Below are 20,555 nucleotides of genomic sequence, written 5' to 3' on the forward strand. Positions count from 1 at the left end.
TGTTAATGAAACATATATAGAAAGTTGGTAACTTCTATATTGAATTTTGGTGAAACCATTCTTATGAATTAATAAAATTAACACATATATATCAGCTGATTTTAAATAGTATTTTGATCATTTGCCCAAAGCGTGTTTGTAAATAATAAATATCTATAATATATTCACTTAAACAACGAAAACCATCTCACCTAAATATTTATTAAACTAAAAAACATTGAAATATAATATGCAGAGCGGATTGCACATTTATTTTTACTAATAATTAATAGATAACTACCGTAGGTTAGGCTATATATATATATATATATATATATATATATATATATATATATATATATATATATATATATATATATATATATTTCTCTGCTCCTTGCGGGGTGGTCGGTTCCCAGTTAAAACTGTTTTCCCTTCCATTTATCATATCTCGCATTCACTGCAGCTCTCCAACTGGTGCTTCATTGAGCCACAAGAAATGAATGAAATCATATAATTTTGCACTTACACTAACCTGCCCAGAAGATGAAGTAGCAAATCAGTAGGATTTTGCAACGAGAAAACATAAAATTGGAAGAAAAAATATAATTGTTTTTAACTGGTGGAATGGAAAAAGATAAAAAGGTATCGGTAACTGTAAATTACTGTATGTACCTTGTAAGGTGTTGGATTCAACCTTCTCATGTGGTCGGGTCGCATCTGATCCAGTTGTTTAATACATCGTTCTCTTATTAATTTTATGGGTGGTAACTCTGCTCTATCTTTTCCTACAAATATGAAAAAGCAAAACGAACATTATTAACATGATGACCAATAAGGATGGCCTCTAAAAAAATTGCATAATGCTAACAAGGCGACGACCAAGATACACAAAAAAAGATTAGATGCAGGGTAGCTGTATTACATGAGATTTTGTACCATTGACACAAAACATGAAGGTTCACATACGAAATAGCATAGCTTGCAGAAAGTGATGTTCGTCCAAGAATTAAATGTCAGCAAGATGAAGTGTCACGCCAAATATGATCCTAGAGCACGGAAGTTCAATCTTTGGGGGAATACGGAGCATGAAAGCATTTGTTATCATTTGCAACTGGTAATATGGGGACGGATATCTAAGATACACAAATTATGACTCCTAGAAATGCTGATGAAACACATGGATTATATGTTATACAGAAGTGATTTCAAAAGGAACTGACTTTGAGAAACCAATTAATGCCTATGGTATAACATTGTCAAAAGAAAATACACAATTTTTTTATAAAAATATTCACTTTTCAGCATATGCAAGGCATCAAGATGCCAAGAAACTTTAAGGTACATATTGGACAAAAATAGGCCATGCATTTAATAGAGGTTTAGGAAAATATCATGGAATAACGCAAGAAACCAAATATCACACCTGATTTACCGGGCCAAAAACATTTCATAAGCTCCTCAACACGCTGTGGCACCACATATGCTCTTTTGGATTCATTGAACGGATGGCGACACAAAATTCTTTCACCTACCTGAATTTTGAAAATTTAAACAATAGTTGAGACACCAAGTGGTTATGCTGAGAGGCGAGATCATTTATTACACAAGTAAGCAGTGCAAATGCAATGAATACTAGTAATTATGCAATTGTTTCATCATAACAATTAAATGCTGCTAAAAAATCTAACTTCCATTAGCACAATAATTTTTTTGGCTGACTGAATACTTCATAAGGATGTTGCCCAAGATTCTTAAATGGTAAACAATCTCAATAGTAACACATTCAATAATCATCCCTCTGAAAGATGCAAACACTTTTTTTAATTGAGTAAAAAGTAGTATCTGAGAGCAAAGAAAGTTTCCATGGAAATCTACGAAGTATTGAGGTAGTAGAGAAATTGAATAAGTACCTTGGGAGGAGGTTCATTTTCCCCAGTCATAATATCCACAAGAGGGTACCCTTCCTTCCCATACAATCTGTAACACCTTTTTTTGCACGGAATGGAGACCTGAAGCAAAAGTTTTACGAATGAATTTCTATTCTAGGATATGTTTTGATGTGATATCATGAGGATCAAACCTTCGAGACATCTTCAGAAAGTTTTATACGTGGCTTGTTGTTTATTTCGACCAGTTTGAAAACGACACCTAAGGCAGGCTGAGCATAACATGTAACCAAATGTGTTCCAATTCCGAACGCATCAACTTCATGACCCTGGTGAAAACATAAAAAGGTAAAAAAAATTGCAAACCAAAAGGATAAAAAAAGTCTAATTTTTTTTTCATAAATAACAAAAGGTTGATGATGCAAAATATATAATCATTTGCATTGACAAGAATTTCCATAAATAAACAAGAAATAAAAGCCCCCAAAACGTGACCAAATTTTACCCACTGACCTCATCCTCGTTCATATATTAAGGTTACATTTTCTTTCCCATCTTTTCCAAAGGACAAACTTTATAGATTAGAAATGCAAGGCAGGGAATTCAAAAAGAATATTCCCCAGAAAAATTTACAAATTCATTTTTGAGATCATTAGAATGTATAAGCAGTTTACAGATTGGAAAATGAGGGAAAATATTTTATTATATCTGTCGTTTAGTGACTCATAATAGTTGAGCACCAAAAATAAGATCTCTCACTCAATTCCTTTCCAAAACTTGATCATAAAATCTCTTTAAAAGCGAAAATCAACATAGAAGGGAAACCCAGGAGATTTGCTTTTGTAAGCATATCATTTAGGCAAATACATGAAAGATGTTGGCAGCTCCTAAAGATTACTGCTAGAGTAAATGCAGTTGAAAGAAACATCACAACACAGCTAAACAGGAGAAATTCTCTATGTGGTGTATCAATGACTTGGGCCAACGGTGAATAAAACAATCACCTAACAATAATTTTATAGAATTGCAAATTAGAGAATCTTTCTTTCAACACTTTGGCATTATTCATCGTCGTACTTGTCCTCACACTTCCGAACAAAATGGAGTCGTTGAGAGAAAACACCGTCATATTGTTGATATGGGTCTATCTCTTCTTGCCCATGCTCACATGCCTCTCAGATTCTGGGATGATGCCTTCGCTACTGCTGTTTACCTCATAAATCGTCTTCCCACCAATGCCACACATGGGGCAGTCCCGCTTACCAGTCTCACCAATACTTCCCCTGATTACTCAATCTTCCGAGTATTCGGGTGTCGTTTTCCATATCTTCGACCATACAACTCACATAAACTTGAGTTCAGATCAAGCCAACAACAATTCGGGTTGTTCTTACTATTGCTCTCTCCAAGAGATGGTCCTTACAACAATTAGACGTCAACAATGCCTTTCTTAATGGGCATCTTCAAGAAACAATTTTTATGCAGCAACCTCCTGGTTTTGAGTGCCTCCAATATGGATTGCCGCTTGTGTGTCGTCTCAATAAAGCCATCTATGGTTGTGCTTGGTTTGATAAACTTAAATATGTTCTTCAGTCCACGGGTTTTGTTCAATCCAAAGCGGATGTATCTTTGTTTATTCGATATACATCGTCTTACATTATTTATGTGCTTGTTTACGTTGATGATATTATTATAACAGGAAGCGATACATCACGAATCCAGGATCTTATTTCCCAGCTGCACGCCAAATTCTCTTTAAAGCACTTGGGTGATCTTTCCTATTTTTTGGGCATTGAGGTCTCTCGCCCAACAAAGGACACCTTGTTCATGTCTCAAACTAAGCACATTAATGATCTCCTTGCTCGAACCAAAATGGATAATGCCAAGCCTCTTCCTACCCCTATGGTGTCTGGTCTAAAACTGTCTTCCCGAGAAGGGGACCCTTTTGATAATGTCACACTCTATCGGAGTACAGTGGGTGCTCTACAATATTTGACTATTACATGTCCAGATATTGCTTATAGTGTGAATAAAGTGTGCCAATTCATGCAAGCCCCTCTTCATCTACATTGGAAGGCAGTCAAGCGAATTCTCCGTTATTTAAATGGCACGATGAACTTCGCACTTCATCTTACTGCTTCTACATATCTATCCCTTTCTGGCTATTGTGATGCAGATTGGGCCAATGATCCAAATGATCATCGCTCTACCCCAGGCTTCTTGTTGGTTTCTAAGAAGCTCTCCCATTTCTTGGTGTTCTAAGAAACAGCCAGTTGTCTCCCGCTCCAGTACAGAGGCTGAATATCGCAGCTTAGCTAATGCCATTTCAGAATTAACATGGCTCAAATCCTTGCTCACTGAGTTGTACATCCCACTGTCCAAAACTCCAATCTTATGGTGTGATAACCTTAGCACTATATCTCTAAGTGCTAACCCGGTTCTTCACTCGAAATCTAAACACATTGAACTTGACTTATACTTTGTACGAGAAAAGGTTCTCTCCGAAACTCTAAGTGTTCAACATGTGCCCTCAATTGATCAAACAGCAGACATCCTAACTAAACCTTATCCTCGGCTGCCTTTCATCGGTTACGACTCAAGCTCAGCATTGATTCAAATCCCCTGCTGAGCTTGCGGGGGGAAGTCAAGTGATGACTTGCACCATGCACTTGGTTGTAGAGGATCTCACCTGATGATGCTTCTGGAAGATAGTAGAATCATCTTCTGTTATATTGTCACAACAATATTGGAGATTATCTCTTTTTTATTCATTTATTTTATTCTTATCAATTGTATATAAATACTCTTGTATTGTTTCATTCCAATATAGTCAATACGTAATTTTCCCACAACGTGTTTCTTCATTTCATCATCTTCTTCATTTCCTAACTATGTAGCACCGCCGCACCGGTTATGAGCATTGCTGATAGCTGATTTGTTGTAACAATAAAGCTTTATCGGTAAGCTTGACGGTCTATTGAGATCTTCTAAAACTCTTTTGATCCACAAAACTTCACATATTTCATTTGTCAATGCTCTGAATTCGGGCTCAACACGACTCCTTGCAACCACACTTTGTTTCTTACTTTTCAATGTGATTAGATTACCCATAGAAATGTACAATATCCAGACGTCGATCTTCTGTATCATCATCCGTATATGCTTCAATTCTCTTTTCTTCACATTTTAAAAACAAAAGTCCTTTCGCCGGAGAACTTTTCAAGCAATGACAAATTCGATAAACTACTTCAAGATGATCTTCTTATAGAGAGTGGATGAATTGACTACCTGGTATCTTCATTTGTCAACAGGTGTACCATCTTTCACTTCCTCGGGTTTGACATTTGTATCAATTGGGGTATCGACTGGTCTACAACCACTCATTCCAGTACCTTTTAAAAGATCAAGGGTGTACTTACGCTGTGAGACAACAATTCTCCTATTTGACCTAGCTACTTCCATTCTCAGGAAGTATCTTGGTCGGCCTAGATCTTTAACTTCAAATTCTGTATCCAAATTTTGTTTCAATCTGTCCATTTCTTCCATGTCATCCCCAATCAAAATGATATCATCCACATACACAATCATTATAGATATATTGTCTCTTATAGATTTTATAAGATAGTATCGTTAGCTTCTCCTAGACTGTAGCCTTGATCCTTAAGGAATGAGGTAAATCTCTCATACCATTCTTTGGGATATTGTTTAAGACCGTACGAGATTTTTTAAATTTGAATACCTTGACTCCAAACTTTTCGGTAAATCCAATTGGAGGATCCATGTAGACTTCCTCTTCTAGGTCACCATTCAAGAAGGCATTTTTCAGATCTTCATGAACATTGTTAGGGATAACCACATTCGATAATTGTGAAATAAAGACTCCAAGTTTCATGAACATTTTTCAGAGCTTCACGAAGATGGGATCTTTTTATGTGATACAAAATTAAACAAGGGATGCTGTGTGCAAGACCAGACATTTTTCTTAAGAGCAATAGGAAGATCAAGATCATCAAAAATTTTGAGACTACCCGGTACAGTGACATACGGATCACTGAGACTCTCATGTGAATTTCTTGATCCAACCTCTGAGTAGATGCTTGTTCGTGTTTTGGGACAAAGTCTTCTCGTTTTTTTGCTAGATGCTGCTTTGCCGTTTGATGAGATATTTTTATATGATACAAAATTAGCCTGGGCTTTGTTCAGAACTACTGCTGCTGAAAGCCCGTATATCACCACTAGGCTTAAACTCATGCTTAGAGCTTTTCTTCCAGTTTAAGGGTTGGTCGTGCAACTTCCAACAAGTATTTTGATTGTGATTGTTCCGCTTACAAACATCGCACCAAAGACCAGATGATTTCCACCTTTTGCTCCTGGAGCTCCTTTGGCAATGAAGGCAGAGTCGTCGCCTGCCAGTGGTCGCCTGACGCTAAATTTCAGCATGAAAAGGTGCCGAGATTCTTCGTGGCGCACCTCCGAGAAGTCCTCGCAAAGACTTGGCAAGGGCCAAGGATACAACCGCGCACATCATCCAGGTCGGCGTTAAGGCCAGCCAGAACACGAAGATTATGCTCCTCTCGATTTTTCGCGTATAGCGAGTTGCATCGGATGAGCTTTCCCATTTATCTTCCTGGAAAAAATCCAATTTTTGCCAGAGTACAAGCAACTCATCATAGTACGTGGTTACTGATCGATTACCTTGCCGCAATTTCCACATCCATGTGGTTAATTCATATATTTGGGAGTGATTGTCTTGATTGGAGTAGGTATCCCGTATTGCCTCCAAGACATCTTTGGTCGTGCGGAGAAAGAGAAAAGGTTTACCGATAGCTGGATTTATGGAGTCGATTAGCCATGCGATAACCATGGAGTTCTCAAAGTGCCACTGTAGGTAACGGGAATCGTCGAATGAAGGTGACTTAGTGTCGTCACTCAAATATCCAAGTTTGCCTTTGCCGTCGATCACGGGCCGGATCGACTGAGCCCATTCAGGTAATTGTGTCCCATTTAATTTATGGATGGTCACTTGGAAGGGCTGTTCTAGCAGAGAAATAGTTGGAGATGGTGAAGTATTGACCTTGGACCTTCACTGGTACTGGAAGAAGATGTACGCGTGGACGAAGAGGTGTTGCTGGCGGTCAAAGATGAACCAACCATGGCTGCTTTAAAGTCCATTGTCAAACCCTGCTGATACCATGTAAGTTAACGTAGAAGAGAAAAATGTTCTCTTATTTTATTATTCTGCTCATTCTCAATACAATGTACACCAATATAAAGTGGAAAAAATACAACTGAAAAGAAAAGATTAAAAAATATAATAATCAAGGAAATATTATCATATCTCAATCAATCACTGAAATATGAGATTCCAGTTGTGATGTCCTCTTGATTTATCAACAATCTGTATTGCTTTTGAAAACTATATGCTTTTTTTCTATACCTGTTTGTTTAAAGCATCTAAAGTTTCTTCATTGAGGTCATTGCTAGCAGTTATGCTCGTCTTTCCATACTCTGACACTCCAAATTCCTTCTCAACCACCCGAAAAAAATTTCGGGCCTCACATGACTGATAGGCAAGATCACCGGAATCAAGTCTAATTCCTATTGCTTTATAACTGCAAAAGAATATTAGAAAACAAGGTGTCGGAAGGAAAATATGCCCAACCTGTAGAAGTGGGATGGATAGAGAATACTTGTAACACGTTTTTGTCAGATCAATGATCAGCAGTTTAAGTGAAGTTAGGTGGCTTACCTGATTTAAGAGTGATGTCTTTACAGTCTACAACTATGTAACTTAATAGTCAAATCTATTCGCACAACTCTTGTAATTTTTTCACGTGCTGAAAAAGTAAACCACCTTTAATGTTTCCAGAATCATGTACCAACCAAAAAGTAACCGTATAATTTCCAAAATTTATTCGAACAGTTAAAAAGCTATAAGATCTAGCAATTTTCTTGGAACTATTTGAAACCTCGATTTCTATCTGAATCAGAAAAACTATCCAAGGATGATGTCTTCCCAAGACATCGCCTGATACACCAATACTTACTCAATATTTGTACTATTCACGATAGATATTTGCAAAACTACATTGAAAGAAACATGATTTCCATAGAGCCTACAGGTGGAGCACCCACATAACTAATATAAAAAACTGAAAAACAAGTACACCCTAAAGCTAGCATAGTTAGGATTCACGACATAAAGAATCAACAAAACAATAAGACTTGTACGCACCCGAAATCGTTTAGAGCTAGAGCCACTGCACAAAAATTAGGAATACCACTTCTCATCACCTGCTCAAAAAGATTACAAGAGTCACTTCATGACAGAAAAATAGGAATTGGTACTCTGATTGTGAACAAAATAAATGAAATTTGTGTGTATGATGTAAGTTTGCCAGTTTGCGGTACCATATGGATTCTTATGCACAATCAGTATAAAAATTTTAAGAAAGGAATTTGAAGTATTCACATGCTTCTCAACATATAAATTCAACCTTCTCCAAGATAAGAATATTTCAATCTGGAGAGATCAACTTTACTTGTTTCTTTGTCAAAAACGATAGTTTGTTGTTCTTGAGAGCAAAAACAGACGGGCAAACTGAGAGACATGCTAAAACTGGAACAAGTAAACTGAAGGAAGTTGAACTAAAAAACCAATGAAAGGATCCCTGAGAAACTATAGAGATAAAATGGACAAAACTTTAGGAAAAACTCATCTGACCACTGAAGTTTTCAACTTAATAAATGTAAACATTATTGCAAAGATTTACTGCTTTATTACCCTAGAGGTTGAATAATACACATCCAGGGCCCTTAAATATTTAATTAGATTCTATACCTGAGTGATATTACACAAATTCCTCTGCCCCACATACTAGTCAAAAAATACAAAGATATGCAAAGGATAAATTGTCATTGAGGTGGTAATTCAACGAATCTGTATCTGCATGGAATTAATCTATACTTCTTGATAACCATGACCAGAAAGTCAGGTCGAATGTCGTTCCAAGAATGAAATGCTATAGAAGCTATAGAAAACAAGACAGCATAAGCAAAGAGAATAAATTGAACTATAAATAATTTCACTTACATCATTTTATTTTTATTTTCGAAGAGAGAATTTCTAACTTTTTGTTTCTATTATTTTAGCTTCACTTACATCATACGTGTCAACAAGGGCCAAAAAGTTTCTCGGAAAGGCAAGAGCATACGAGATGAAAGCAGCCAGCTCACTTTGATTTGTTTCGCCAAAAATACAGCCCAATAAATCTGAACACTAATCAGATGAAAAGGTTGAATCAGAGAATACCATTTTAATGCAAAGATTTCTCAATACGTTAAAATTACACCACAAACATATCTCAACCTTTTTAGTCAGGTGATGTGATATTCAACCTCATCTCAACAAATTACAATAAGAATGTTATCAGCACAACTTTATATTATACTTTGGGATAAGATAATAAGAAAATAAAGATTGTACTCATTAAAGACTTTAAATTCTTTAGAACTTAAAATTTCAGAATGTTTCACACAGAAAAAGAACTGAAGAGCCAGTGTCAGGGGACACTTGTACTTTACACAAGAGTAAGTGATTTTGTTAACTTGTGATTTATGGGCATGTGCAGTTCGAATGCATCGATATAATTTTTGGTCTAATGTTTGGCTATTCCTTAATATTTATGATATCAGCACCTTGCACGAACTGAAAACCAACATATGTGGGACTCCACTGAACTTAAAAGCAATTACCTATGGCAAAAAAAAAAAAAAGCAATAACCAAAATAAAGATCAAAAGTTCATGTTTCTCACTAAAACCCAACAAGTATATCAAGATTTCATATTAACATGCAAGGAGGATATGAACTTGAAACTGATTGAGAATAAGAATGAGATAAAAGAAAATATAAAGCAGCAGGGATATATTAACTACACCTTCAATTTTCTTAACCAAGTATGCACCAAACTAACAAAATCTTCACACACATTTGAGCCATCACAACTATGAAGTGACTTCTTGGTGATCTCATCAATGCTCTGCACAGTCAGATGTTTGGTATGATAGATCGTGTGCATAGTAAGTTAATGACATATTGCTGAGCATTCAAATCATGAAATAGTTAATTGAGTATGTTATGTTTTCATTGCCATGTAGCATGGCCAGCGATAAGTCAATTACAACTACCTCCCTTAAAAATTGGCTAAATAAAAAGACCTCCACTTCAAAAATCATATATAACCACCTCCCTCATTTCATAAAGTAAATTTTAAGGAACATGCAAGGCAAATATTATAACCTAATTCTAGATAACAATGAATAAAAATATAGATTAACTTTATTCCTCATCCTAGATTCATTCCATATGTATTTGTTCATAGAAAAACTGACTTTTTCTATAAAATTAAGTATAATTTCTTTATTGAATATTAATTGGAATCCCCAAACATCTACTAACCCCATCTCCAAAATCACTTCGCATCAGGCAGATACAAAGGAAAAATATATAATTTGTTTTTAAATAATAGATCTATAATTAATTATATGATCAATAAATATACATCTTTTGATGTCTTCGAAATACAATAGCTTTGTGAACATACAATAGCTTTTTATTTTTAAAAAAAATACAATAATTTTGTGAGCATAAATTTAATCAGAAATAAATTTCAAATATAAATAGTTTAATTTGTTTTTATTTTCTCTTTTATTTCAATTTAAATTATGAAGATAAAAATTAGATATTAATTGATTTGAAAATGTGTGTGAGCATTAATAAATTAATGTGAGAAAATATAAGTGTGAGAATGAATTTAGTACAGCTATTTGGAGTCATAGATATCAATTTTTGTTATAGTCATTTTCTTTTTGTTTTAACAAAACTTATAAAAAAAATTAACCATTTTATAAATCCTGTTAGTTTTTTTAAAAAAAATATTAGGAAAATATAACTTTTTAAACCTCGAGTAGTTTTAATATGTTTTTAGGAATGGGCATTGACAATTAAGTGAAAAAGTAAGTGGATTTCATTAACTCCAGAAAGAAATCAATCATTAGATTGTGCTACACACTTGTTTATAAAATAATAACTATGAAGGGATGTAGAGTTCAGATCATCAAAAACCTTTTTTTTTAATTAGATGCCTATATAATCCAGGCGAGAAAAACCATACATAACAGGTCCTTCTGGCGAACACAATTTTTGACATGCATAAACATAGTAACTACTGCCACCTCCACTTAGGTAAAGTGGCATGAACTTCTCCCTTTTGAGGTAGGGGCGTGGGTTCGAACCCATGTAAAAGCAAAAAAATCCCCCACCCTAATGTTGTAATAATAAATAAATAAATAAAATGGTAACTACCAGAAAAGAGCTGACAAATGCATGGGAATGTGTTCCACGAAGTGGTATTCCAAATAGTTTTCCAGCGGCAACATTGCTGTTAACACAAACAACAAAGACAGATAAGCTCGTGAATAAAGTTCAATTGTCAAAAAGAAGCTACATTAAAACTGGAGGGCAAAAGGATAAGTATCATTTCTGCATGCCTTATTTCGATTTGAACCTACAGATCCATGATATTACCCTTTTTGGGGATTAATAATTGTTTTCAGAACTATTCAAAAAAAAAAATTGTTTTCAGAAGAACAAACAAGCAGTTATTCAAAATGCTGAAGATCAACTACCAAGCTAACTGCAACAATCATACTGACGTAGCAATTATATTTTTGGCTAGTTTAACAAGGGAAGGGTAAAAATTGTCCTCGGACCAGGGCCATTTGATTAGACAACACATGTAGGAAAACCAAAATGCTAATAATCAACAGTATGCTGCTTTTGAAATTTGACATCCAAAATTACAGGATTACAAAGACATTTTTCCGTTGCCAACAAATCCAATTCATAAAATTGAATTCAGAGGTATTTGAGATTACTCATGACAAAAAATAATATTGTTTCACACACGCACACACGCACATATATATATTTATGTATTTACACAGTCAATTTATGATGCACAACGTTGACCAGATTAAAGATTGGTAACACAGAGACAACAAAATCTCATGGCTCCTTTAACCTTCTGAAACTACATGTAGAAAAAGGACCACAAGAAGTATAATAAAATTGACATAATTCTAAAAACAAATTGACATAATTCTAATAAAAATTGGCATAATTATCAAATGACACCCACAAATGAAAAAGAAAAATTCAAAATGAAAAAGAATTGACATAATTCTAAAAACAAATTGACATAATTCTAATAAAAATTGGCATAATTATCAAATGACACCCACAAATGAAAAAGAAATTCAAAATTTGATTCATCAATGTGAGTCACCTTGTCGCATCAAATCCACCCATGTAACAGTACTTTGAGGCTCCTATTCCACCATCAGGGCCCTGCGTGAAAAGCAGACAAACAAAACATTTGATAATCACAAAAAAAGACTAGAACATCAACATAAAACAAATAGGCAATAGATGAGACCTGTGCTCGTCGCAGCCCAAATTCAAGAAGTAGTTTGGACTTTCCAGCAACAAAACGATGCCTTGCAGCATTTGTAGCTACCAAAGATGCATAATTTACTAGGTTTAAAAGTGGGGTTTCAAGCAGCTGAACAACCTTAAAAGACAAACACAATCACCATGAGAAGCAGCAACTAAAACCAATGAACTGATGCAAAGCAATACATTAGTACAGTTTAATAACTTCAAAAAGATCTCAAAATAGATTGCTTTAAAAGGGAATGCCTACTAGATACTTACTGCTACTGGTCCTTCAACTCTCATTAATGGCATCCTTGGAAACACAACACAACCTTCAGAAAAAGCATGTATCTCCACATCTGAACAATCTATTCCCCTTAGATAGTTATAGAAGCCAACCTAAATCAAACATCCAAAAGTCATCATTATTTCTGAATCCTCAATCAGTGTGCCACGGGAACAAATGAGACAGACCTGAAGTTCTTCGAAAGCATGAGAAAAATAATTTCTTGATAAAGATTAATGGCAATAATTGATGCAGCATGTAAATTGATATACCTAACATGTTGATACATGAAGAATTTCTTCAAGAACGTTTATCCATGGATCACTTAGCTTGATCATTTTATGCTAATCATTTAAGTCTGAAGCCGAAAGTTAAATTCCAAGGATTGATAAGACGGGCACTTGTATCTGTGTACATCACTATATGATATTTTGTTTCAAACTCGTAATCAATTATTAAAAATTTGAACATAAAAGCAAACTACTATGTGCCCATTGACACATTAAGTAAATCAATATACCTCACATGTCGGAGGCAAAGATGATTGGATAAAGGCAATATCATCTTCCGTAAATCTAAAATTAGCAATTAGCTTTATGCACTCTTCTAGACCAGCAAAAACTGTATATTCACCTCCAAAAGGATTCCTCCGAAAATACAAGTCAAACCTGAAAAAGGATACCTCATCACCATGAAGATGCTATCACACAGACTACATATTCTCCTCGTAGATAGATACATGATGGAGCATAAATATTTCCAGATAATTCTCACGGCCAAAAATAATACTATTATCTTTTTATATGGTTAAACTTTCAGGAAACCTTTGAATATTTATCCCATCTTAGCCATCTGTAGACAGGCACATGTACGTGTTAGCATATGAATACAGAAAGACAAAATCAGGCTCTCACCCAGCACAATCATGTTATGACAAATGTTAGAGTGCACACATACACTCAAGAGAAATGAAGAATCTTATTTCATCAAAGGGAAAAAATTACATTTGTAGTGTCTGTACAAGTATTTATAGCCGGTCATTAGCATTTCCTAACTACTAACAGTTAGGCTAACGGTCTAACTAAATGACAATTAAGCAAGTAAAGAGTTGACTGTATTGACTACTAACATCCCCCCTCAAGCTTGAAGAAGGTTGAACATTCCAAGCTTGGAGAGTAGAAAACAATGTTGGTCGGCACTCAATGCTTTTGTAAAAACATCGGCAGGTTGACAATGAGTGGAAATATGAGAGGTGGTAATAAGCTTGGCTCGAATCTTCTCTCGAATAAAATGACAATCAATATCAATGTGTTTCGTCCGTTCATGGAATAAGGGATTAGCTGCGATATGAAGGGCAGCTTGATTGTCACAATGCAGAACCGTAGGGTGAGTAAATTGTAAACCCATATCGGAAAATATACCACGCAACCATACAATTTCACAAGTTGCAGCAGCCATGGAGCGATACTCGGCCTCGGCAGATGATCGAGAGACAGTGTTTTGTTTCTTCGTTTTCCAAGAAATGGGGGAAGAACCAAGGGAGATGAAGTAACCAGTGATGGATTTTCGACTCATTGGACAGGAGGCCCAATCGGAATCGCAATAAGCATGCAGCTGCAAGTCACAGGAAGCTGATAACAAAATGCCTGAACCAGGAGATTGTTTGATGTATGCAAGAACACGGTGAGCAGCATGCAAATGAGAAGCTTTAGGAGCCTGCATAAATTGACTCAAATGTTGTACCACGTAACAAATATCAGGCCGGGTAATAGTAAGGTATATAAGCCTGCCAATTAATCTCTGATATACAGAAGGATCAGTCAACGGCAGATCAGGGACAGCAGAATCAGAGGTAAAGGTTGCATCAAACTCGGCCGTGGTTAACTTTAAGTGTTGCTCCATGGGAGTGGCATAAGGCTTGCAACCAGAAAGGCCAGCCTCAGAAATGAGTTCGAGAGCATACTTACGTTGATTCAGACACAAACCACGCTTAGATCGAGCAATCTCAATCCCCAAAAAGTATTTTAAAAAACCTAAATCACGAATATCAAAATGATCATGAAGATAGGCTTTCAATTCAGAAATGGAAGAGAGATCACTCCCTGTGATAACAATATCATCCACATAAACCAAGAGAATAGTAATGTGCACATCATGTCGCTTCACAAACAAAGAATGATCATGGGCAGATTGAACAAAGCCATGCTGTAGGAGAATGGAGCAAAACTTAGCATTCCATTGTCGAGAAGCTTGCTTTAAACCATATAACGATTTCAGCAGCTTGCAAACATTGTTAGACTTAGGACGTTCAAAACCAGGAGGAACATTCATATAAATTTCTTCATTTAAATCACCTTGTAAGAAAGCATTGGAAACATCCATTTGAAAGAGAGGCCAGTTTCGGGCAGTAGCAAAAGACAACACGCACCGAACTGTTACAATCTTAGCTACGGGTGAAAAGGTATCATGATAATCAACACCATATTCTTGAGTATATCCCTTAGCAACTACCCGGGCTTTATACTTATTGACACTTCCATCCGCGTTATGTTTGATCTTATAGACCCAACGACAACCAATGGCTTTCTTAGCCGGAGGAAGTGGTACGAGCACCCAAGTATTATTGGCTTCTAAGGCTGCAATTTCCACAGCCATGGCCTCACACCATTTAGGATCAGAGGAGGCCTCTTTGAATGACTTTGGTTCAGAAACTTGAGATATAGAAGCAAGAAAGGATTGATATGTAGGTGAGAGATGATCATAAGTAAGGGAATGTGAAATAGGATAGGGAGTAGAAGTGGCAGAGCAAACATAATCTCTGGTCCAAATTGGGGGACGGGACGGCCGAGATGAATGACGAGAAGGAACAATCTGATTTGAAGATGGAGTAACTACAGATTGTGACTGGGAAGAAGAAGCTGGGGAAGAGGTACTCGGCAATGGAAGATGGTCCTCATCGAAATCACATACTGGGGGGTGAGGAAACAAGGGCAAGGCTGGTTGGCAGGAAGCAAAGGGAAAGGTATCCTCATGAAAAACCACGTTACGAGACACAAAAAATTGTTTGGTGGTGAGATCAAGCAACCTAAAACCTTTTTGATGCGGAGGAAAACCAAGAAAAATATAAGGTTTGGCCCTAACATCGAACTTGTCTATAGGCTTGGGATTAGAAGCATAGCATAGACACCCAAAGACCTTAAGTTGAGTATAGGAGGGAAATTTGTGGAATAAAACTTCGAAAGGTGTTTTATTTGACAATAATGGAGTGGGAGTACGATTGATTAAAAAAGCTGCATGAAGCACACATTCTCCCCAATATATAGTAGGAAGTGAACTTTGAAACTTAAGAGCTCGCGCAACATTGAGAATGTGACGATGTTTACGCTCGACTAGCCCATTTTGTTGAGGTGTATATGGGCATGAACTTTGATGCACAATACCAAGGGACTGGAAAAGCATTTTACATTCATGGTTAAAGAAGTCAGATGCATTATCGGTTCGAATGGTCTGGACATTTTTCTGGAAATGCGTAGACACAAAGACAAAGAAGTGTTTGAGGACTTGAAGTGTATCGGATTTAGAATGCATTAAGAAGACCCAAGTACATCGAGAAAAATCATCGACAATGGTAAGGAAAAATCGTGCACCATCATGAGTTGGTGTCCGATATGGACCCCAAATATCTATATGAATAAAATAAAACACATGAGGGGATATAGCACGGTCACTGATTGGAAAAGAATTTCGTGTTTGCTTTGACAGTGGGCAAATGGAACAATGCTTGGTAAGATTCTTTTGTTTGATAAAAGGCAGACAAGATAATCTTGACACAGACATGTGACCAAAACGTTGATGCCATATATCAATATCATTGTTAGCATAAGCAGAAACATTACACGTTGGTGAATAAGGGGACAACCCATTATTGTCAAAACAGGAAGAAGAAAAACATTGGTGTGATCTAACTTTGTTCAAAGATGTCCTAACAAGATAGTATAATCCATGCTTGAGTTTACCAATCCCCGTGATCTTCCCAGTCAAGAGTTCCTGAAACACACAAAATGTGGGGTAGAAAGTGACACAACAATTATTGTCTTTGGTAAATTGGGATATGGATAACAGGTTAAAATTGAAGTCAGGGACATGAAGGACATTTGACAAAGTGCAAGAGGTGGATAAGTGCACTGAGCCACGAGATAAAATGGGCGCAGATATACCATTTGGGAGACGAACAGATCCAGTAGGTAGAGGACATGTTTGAGAATCTTGCAAACCATTAGAAGTTCCTGTAATATGAGCATTCGCACCAGTGTCCAAAATCCAATCATTAGCTTCAGAAATAGACATCAAGCTAGTGATATTACCTGCCCAATTTGCTGTAACTTCATTGGACATAGGTGAAGCCGCAAGCAATCGTAGAATCTGATCATACTGAGAAGATGTAAACATGCCACCAGAGGAAGTCACTGGTCCAGATTCAGTAGAAGATGTCTGTGAAACTGATGAATTACTAACAGGAACCTTAGACGGGTGAGGAGCTGACTTAGAGTTCTTCACTTGAGGAAATCTTTTATGCAGTTTGTGTCCCGGAGGGTATCCGATCAAACGAAAGCAATGACTAATAGTATGGCCGGGAGTATTGCAATTATCACACTTGACATTGTCAAATCGTTTAGAACTTGAATAGAACGCTGTGGTGGGAGCATCAGCAATCGGATGTGAAGCAAGAGTATTGCGATGAGTTTCCTCTTGAGAAGCAAGCGAATAAGCTTGATTCACCGAAGGAAGGGGATTCATCAAAAGTATTTGGCTGCGAATAGCACCATAACTTTCATTCAAACCCATAAGAAATTGAATTAAGCGTTGATGTTGATCATGCTTAACATATTCCTGCGATGTTGGACACGAACAGGTCGGTAAGATCACCAAAGAAGCATACTCATCCCACAGCTGCCGGAGTTTAGAGAAATAGACAGAGATTGTGGAAGAGCCTTGAGAAAAATGGACAATCTCTCGGTGAAGAGCATAGATCCGTGAACCACAAATTTTATCAAACCGCTCTTTGAGATCTGCCCAAACGCTTGAAGCATCGGTCGAATAAACCAATCCATAATAAATTTCTTTGGATACGGAGGATAAAAGCCAAGAGAGAACTACCGCATTGCATCTCTCCCATTGATACAGAGTTGGCGATTCCGCAGCTGGTCGTTTACAATCACCGGTGACAAATCCGACTTTGTTCTTCGCGTGTAAAGCGAGCTTCATCGCACGGTACCAAACTCCATAATTCTCAGTGCCAATTAACGGATCAAGCACAAGAGAAACCCCTGGCGCATCGGAAGGATGCAAATATAGAGGATCGTTGAAGCTGAAAGTTGAATTGTTTGACATCCTCGCATCAACAGAGAACAAAATTCACCAATAATATGCAGAAAACGCGACCGCCGCACTGCTGATGAATCAATTTGCGGAAAAAAAAATGCTCTGATACCATGTTAGAGTGCACACATACACTCAAGAGAAATGAAGAATCTTATTTCATCAAAGGGAAAAAATTACATTTGTAGTGTCCTGTACAAGTATTTATAGCCGGTCATTAGCATTTCCTAACTACTAACAGTTAGGCTAACGGTCTAACTAAATGACAATTAAGCAAGTAAAGAGTTGACTGTATTGACTACTAACAACAAATCATTCTATAACTTTTATATCGAGATTCATTTCAATAATGATTCAAGAACCATCAATGATGTTACGGAATTACATCATTATGCTTGCTCCCATCCAGATGTGCTCACTTATAAGTTGTACATCATGAGTTAAATCATAAAAACTAGCTCATGGAAGATAAACTTCGTAAGCGTTCATAGGCAGGTCTGGAGAAACGGATACTTTTGCGAGCAAAATTTTGCCGTATCAAAAAAAAAAAAAAAATCGAATCGGAAAAATGAAATAAAATACAGTTAACAGTCATATATTTACACTGCCCGTTCATTGTGCTTGCCTCCTTTCCAATACGCGTAGGCCATCGTAAACTGATAGAGATCAGTCAGTAGCGGTGTTACCATAGGATTGGTAGGCCCGTCGATGCTTCTGGACTGTCTTTCCTCTTTCTCGACCCCGTTCGCCGCCGGCAACGCCCCCGCCATGATTGCTTGAGGCTGGGTTGGATTTTTATCGATTAATTCTGAGTATGTGGTGTAGCATACAAACACAGAGATGGAAATGGTGGGAGCAGATCAATAGGACTGATTCGTGCAAAACAAAGCAACACGCACAATTTGGGGTCTCTTATTTTGAGCTGTCGAATGCCAATCGGCTTGTGGACCTCGTAAATAACGGCCATGTCTATGCTACTACTGCGACTGCAGTTCGTCTGTACACGTCAGCTCATGGGGCCGGGCCTTTTCAGCAGAAGTGCAAAAGCACACTTCACACAGTCTTTTATTTTGTTTTATTTGTCCAACTTTTTATGACAATGAAATAACATTTTTGTGATAGATTATCAAAAATAGTTATAATTCAAAAATTATGTACCAAGTCCAAAAATTAAAAACTCGGTGAACCTAAACAAAGAAAAGACAACACACTAGATCAAAAAAAGTTATCCTCGCATCATAATATTTCATAACAATCTATACTACATATTAAGCGAGAGCACCCCAATAATAACTATAATTGGTTAAACCTTTTCTAATGTTTTGAAATTATCTTTAATTTGTTTTTTTCACACTTTATTTATTTATTTATTTTTTTGGCGAAAAGCTTATTCCAATAACAGTTTATCATTTTTTTTCTCATACAAAATCATTCAGAAAAAAAATTAATCAAAAATCATAATCGATTCTAATCCAAAATTGAAAATTTTATACAAATATCACAATCCATTCTATTATTATATATTTTTATAAAACTCTATTTAATTAATTTTTCTTACTTTGTGGACACGCATGGCTTGTCACACAATTACGATTAATAATGAACGAATCCACACTCAGAGAACAACGGGGGCCGCTAAGAAAAGTAAAAGCAAGTACATGAAAAGGGTGAGCAAACCTGTGGAAAGCTCCCCCCCTTTGGCACCTCACACCGCCAACTCCCCAAACCTGAGAAATTCATGCACGGGCAGCTCGGCTCGGCCTGGCCCGGTGCGATATGGCGAAATAAAGATTGCACCAATTCGAAAACTTTGTGTCCATTAGTCTATCACCTGCGCTCAGACCAAACAGTGCGCCGTTAGCCGACAGTCAGGCTGCGTTCGGATCAAACAGTGCGTCCCTTGGCCTTTCACGCTTTCCAAGAAAGTTGTGTTCATATCCAGAAGATTGTGCTCCTCCTATGCAACCAATGAATAGTCTAAAAATAATCCCTCTATCTGCATTGATCATACTTTTCAAATTTTTGTTGCATTCTTTTCTCGTTCACTATGTGCTTGAAAGTTCTGCATATGTCGTTCGCTGTTAACAAGAGTTGTAGTGATTTATTTTCTTGATTGTATTTTAGAGACGAATGTCATCAACATAGAGCACTGTTATACAAGTGATCTCATCTCGTGGATAAAAGATTTATTTTTGCATCGACTTACTGCTTTCTGTTGCTGCAAATTATTTTAGTGTCAAACATCCAAACTAATCACATAATGCTAGTCAGATGGACTTCCTCAGGGACGAGTAATCTCATTACATGCCTTGGAGGAATGATGAGAAGTTCCAGCTGGCTAATCGACAGACACTACTGCCAACTTTTCCATTTCAGCAAAATCAGTCATAAGATTCATGTCTGAACTTCCCGTATATATGTGAGATGACGTGCCCAATTGTTTCTTGTTTTTTAAATGCTCAAGCTCTGAGATCAAAACAGAAGCCCAAGATTCCTCACAGTCACCTAGTTCTGCAGTTGTTTGG

At 36.7% G+C, this 20,555-nt stretch overlaps 1 protein-coding gene across 2 annotated transcripts; it reads right to left on the minus strand.

Annotated features, from left to right (window-relative positions):
• Window positions 1-369: 369 nt before the first annotated feature.
• LOC140836345 (nicotinate phosphoribosyltransferase 2-like) lies at window positions 370-19,082 on the minus strand. 2 transcript variants are annotated; one of them, XM_073201798.1, is made up of 15 exons: window positions 18,634-19,082; window positions 13,172-13,319; window positions 12,645-12,764; window positions 12,367-12,501; window positions 12,217-12,278; window positions 11,235-11,310; window positions 9,808-9,909; window positions 9,031-9,147; window positions 8,104-8,162; window positions 7,306-7,480; window positions 2,063-2,197; window positions 1,893-1,991; window positions 1,406-1,514; window positions 655-767; window positions 370-514 (listed from the first exon to the last, which is right to left on the minus strand). In XM_073201798.1, the coding sequence occupies exons 1-15, from the start codon at window positions 18,798-18,800 to the stop codon at window positions 437-439; spliced, it is 1,695 nt and encodes a 564-aa protein (XP_073057899.1). In that variant the 5' UTR covers window positions 18,801-19,082; the 3' UTR covers window positions 370-436. The 2 variants fall into 2 exon arrangements, with proteins under 2 accessions (XP_073057899.1, XP_073057900.1); XM_073201799.1 differs by lacking the exon at window positions 9,808-9,909.
• Window positions 19,083-20,555: the final 1,473 nt, after the last annotated feature.

This window comes from Primulina eburnea, chromosome 7 (genome assembly GCF_022965805.1).
Source record: "Primulina eburnea isolate SZY01 chromosome 7, ASM2296580v1, whole genome shotgun sequence".
In the NCBI taxonomy this organism is placed as follows: Eukaryota; Viridiplantae; Streptophyta; class Magnoliopsida; order Lamiales; family Gesneriaceae; genus Primulina; species Primulina eburnea.

Coding starts and splice junctions, on each gene's coding strand:
- LOC140836345 (XM_073201798.1), bottom strand. CDS start 18,800: ATGGCGGGGGCGTTGCCGGCGGCGAACGGGGTCGAGAAAGAGGAAAGA. Junction 9,910..11,234: donor CATTTGTCAGCTCTTTTCTG/GTAGTTACCATT, acceptor CTGACTGTGCAG/AGCATTGATGAGATCACCAA. Junction 9,148..9,807: donor CTTGGTTAAGAAAATTGAAG/GTGTAGTTAATA, acceptor TCATCTGATTAG/TGTTCAGATTTATTGGGCTG.